Below are 1,824 nucleotides of genomic sequence, written 5' to 3'. Positions count from 1 at the left end.
GTAGTAGCTTCTCCCCCTCCCATCACCTTGAAATTTTCCAAACATATTGAATACCGGGGAGAATGTCTCGGGAACTTATGCCGTATCCCGAGCCGGAAAAGATATTCCTGGTGGCCTACGAAATGAAGGTGCCTGAGGGCGCCAGCCCCAGGGGCCTGTTTCCACTCGTGACCCTCAAGGCGGAGCACCTGAAGGTGCGTGGCTACATAACCCAGACGCACTGTGGACGCAAGGTTGGCGGCGAGCTGGAGGGGAGCGAGGAGGACCTTAAGCAGATGGTAGAATGGCTAATGGGTAAAGCTCGCCCGAAAGAGGACGAGGACGCCAGTAGCCAGCAAATGGCGGAGGTACGGTTCTCCCCGTGGAAGCTTCAATCGGGTGCCAAGTACGCCGATTTCTTTTACTGTTGATTGAATTTATTAAAATTTCAAATAAATTTCGTTGGACCCAGAAGTTTGGTTTCGAGTGCATTTTCATCTCATAAACCATAAAAATCAGTGGCGGCTGTTGGCTGCTGCAGTTGGGCCATTGAACAATGGATGACTTGGGCTGACTTTTCAAAGTCAAAAACGCGATTGTATCATCGCTTATTTTCGGGGCGCGCTCTCTGTCGCTGATTTTCCGAGCTCAGCTATGGCAGATAAAAGCGGAGACTTGGGGAGCCGAGGAAACAATCGAATCAATTCATTTTTCTAGGGCGTACTGTGCCACTTGAACGTTGAACTGCAGACGCCCCAATGCTGACTACCGCTGAGGCTTTCCGTCTCCGCGCGGGCCGAGTTTTCCATTGTTTTCCGCGGCATCAGCACCAGAAAGGCAAAAAGTAGCACGGCAGCCAAAACCCTCTTGGTCTTGATCGTGCCCCGGCACTAGTCATTTTAATTTTTCAAGATTTTTCCAACTCGCGCTCGCTATTTTGTCTTTTATGCATCTGCGGGTTTCGAAATCTGAACTCTATAAATCTTCGGTGCCTGTGTGTTAGATTTATGGGTTATGGTCCGAATGGGAGCGGGCTAAGCCAAATGTTCTGAGCGGGCTAGGCCCCTCCCTGTTCCCTGCCCCATAGTACCTGTAGCGCCCCAAAATCCGTAATTCAATTAGAGCTAAATGCTGTCAACATTCAGTCACTAATAACCCCCGAGAGCTCGCAGGAGATCCGAAAAAACAAAACCAAGAGTGTCGTCTGGCCTGTGTCTGTGCCACAGCCATAATGTTGCATAATATTTTATACATGCAGAGCTGGCAGATTGCAACATGTTGCCATGTTGCCGTGTTGCAGCTCCGACTGCGACGCCGGCTGCTGCCGCTGCTGATGATGATGATGCATAGCCCCAAGAACCGCAGAGACAGCACTAGCGCTTGGCTGCGGCTGTGGCTGTGGCGCCCCTCCCAGAAAATCCTGAAACCTTCGCAGACATCCAGCTGTGCTGCCCGCTTAAAGTGTGTCGAATACTCAAGTGAAAATTTGTGCCCCAGCCTCAGAAAACCCGCTGCGATATATCTAGGAGTCCTCCAAAGTGCGGCGCTTCGATTTGAATTTGTAATCTTTCTTGGTGTTGGTGTGCGAATGTGTTGCCTATCGGTCCATGCATGCCATAATACCTTTTGAAAAATATCAACATTTTCAGCTGAGCTTTTCCACTAATTTCCACTAAATCTTAAAGACTGGCTATCTTAAATTTTTGGGAAGAAATATGTACTTGCAAATGTGGACTCGGAAAAGAAACTATTTCCTTTTGTCGCTGTGCACATGCATAGAATCTACTTCTCGGATACATAGGTGGGTTGCCGGAGTCTCGGTCTCTGGACTGCCTCTTTTTTTTT

General features: G+C 49.1%; 1 protein-coding gene across 1 annotated transcript; it reads left to right on the top strand.

Moving 5' to 3' along the window:
* On the top strand, positions 1-453 carry LOC108131184 (uncharacterized). Its single transcript, XM_017249919.3, has one exon. It carries the CDS (start codon positions 63-65, stop codon positions 408-410), a length of 348 nt encoding a protein of 115 aa, XP_017105408.2. The 5' UTR covers positions 1-62; the 3' UTR covers positions 411-453.
* The last annotated feature ends 1,371 nt before the right edge of the window (positions 454-1,824 follow it).

The sequence above is a fragment of the Drosophila bipectinata genome, chromosome 2L (genome assembly GCF_030179905.1).
Source record: "Drosophila bipectinata strain 14024-0381.07 chromosome 2L, DbipHiC1v2, whole genome shotgun sequence".
In the NCBI taxonomy this organism is placed as follows: Eukaryota; Metazoa; Arthropoda; class Insecta; order Diptera; family Drosophilidae; genus Drosophila; species Drosophila bipectinata.
The sequence above is the reverse complement of the archived record's forward strand: the minus strand, read 5'-3'. Positions and strand labels throughout refer to the sequence as shown.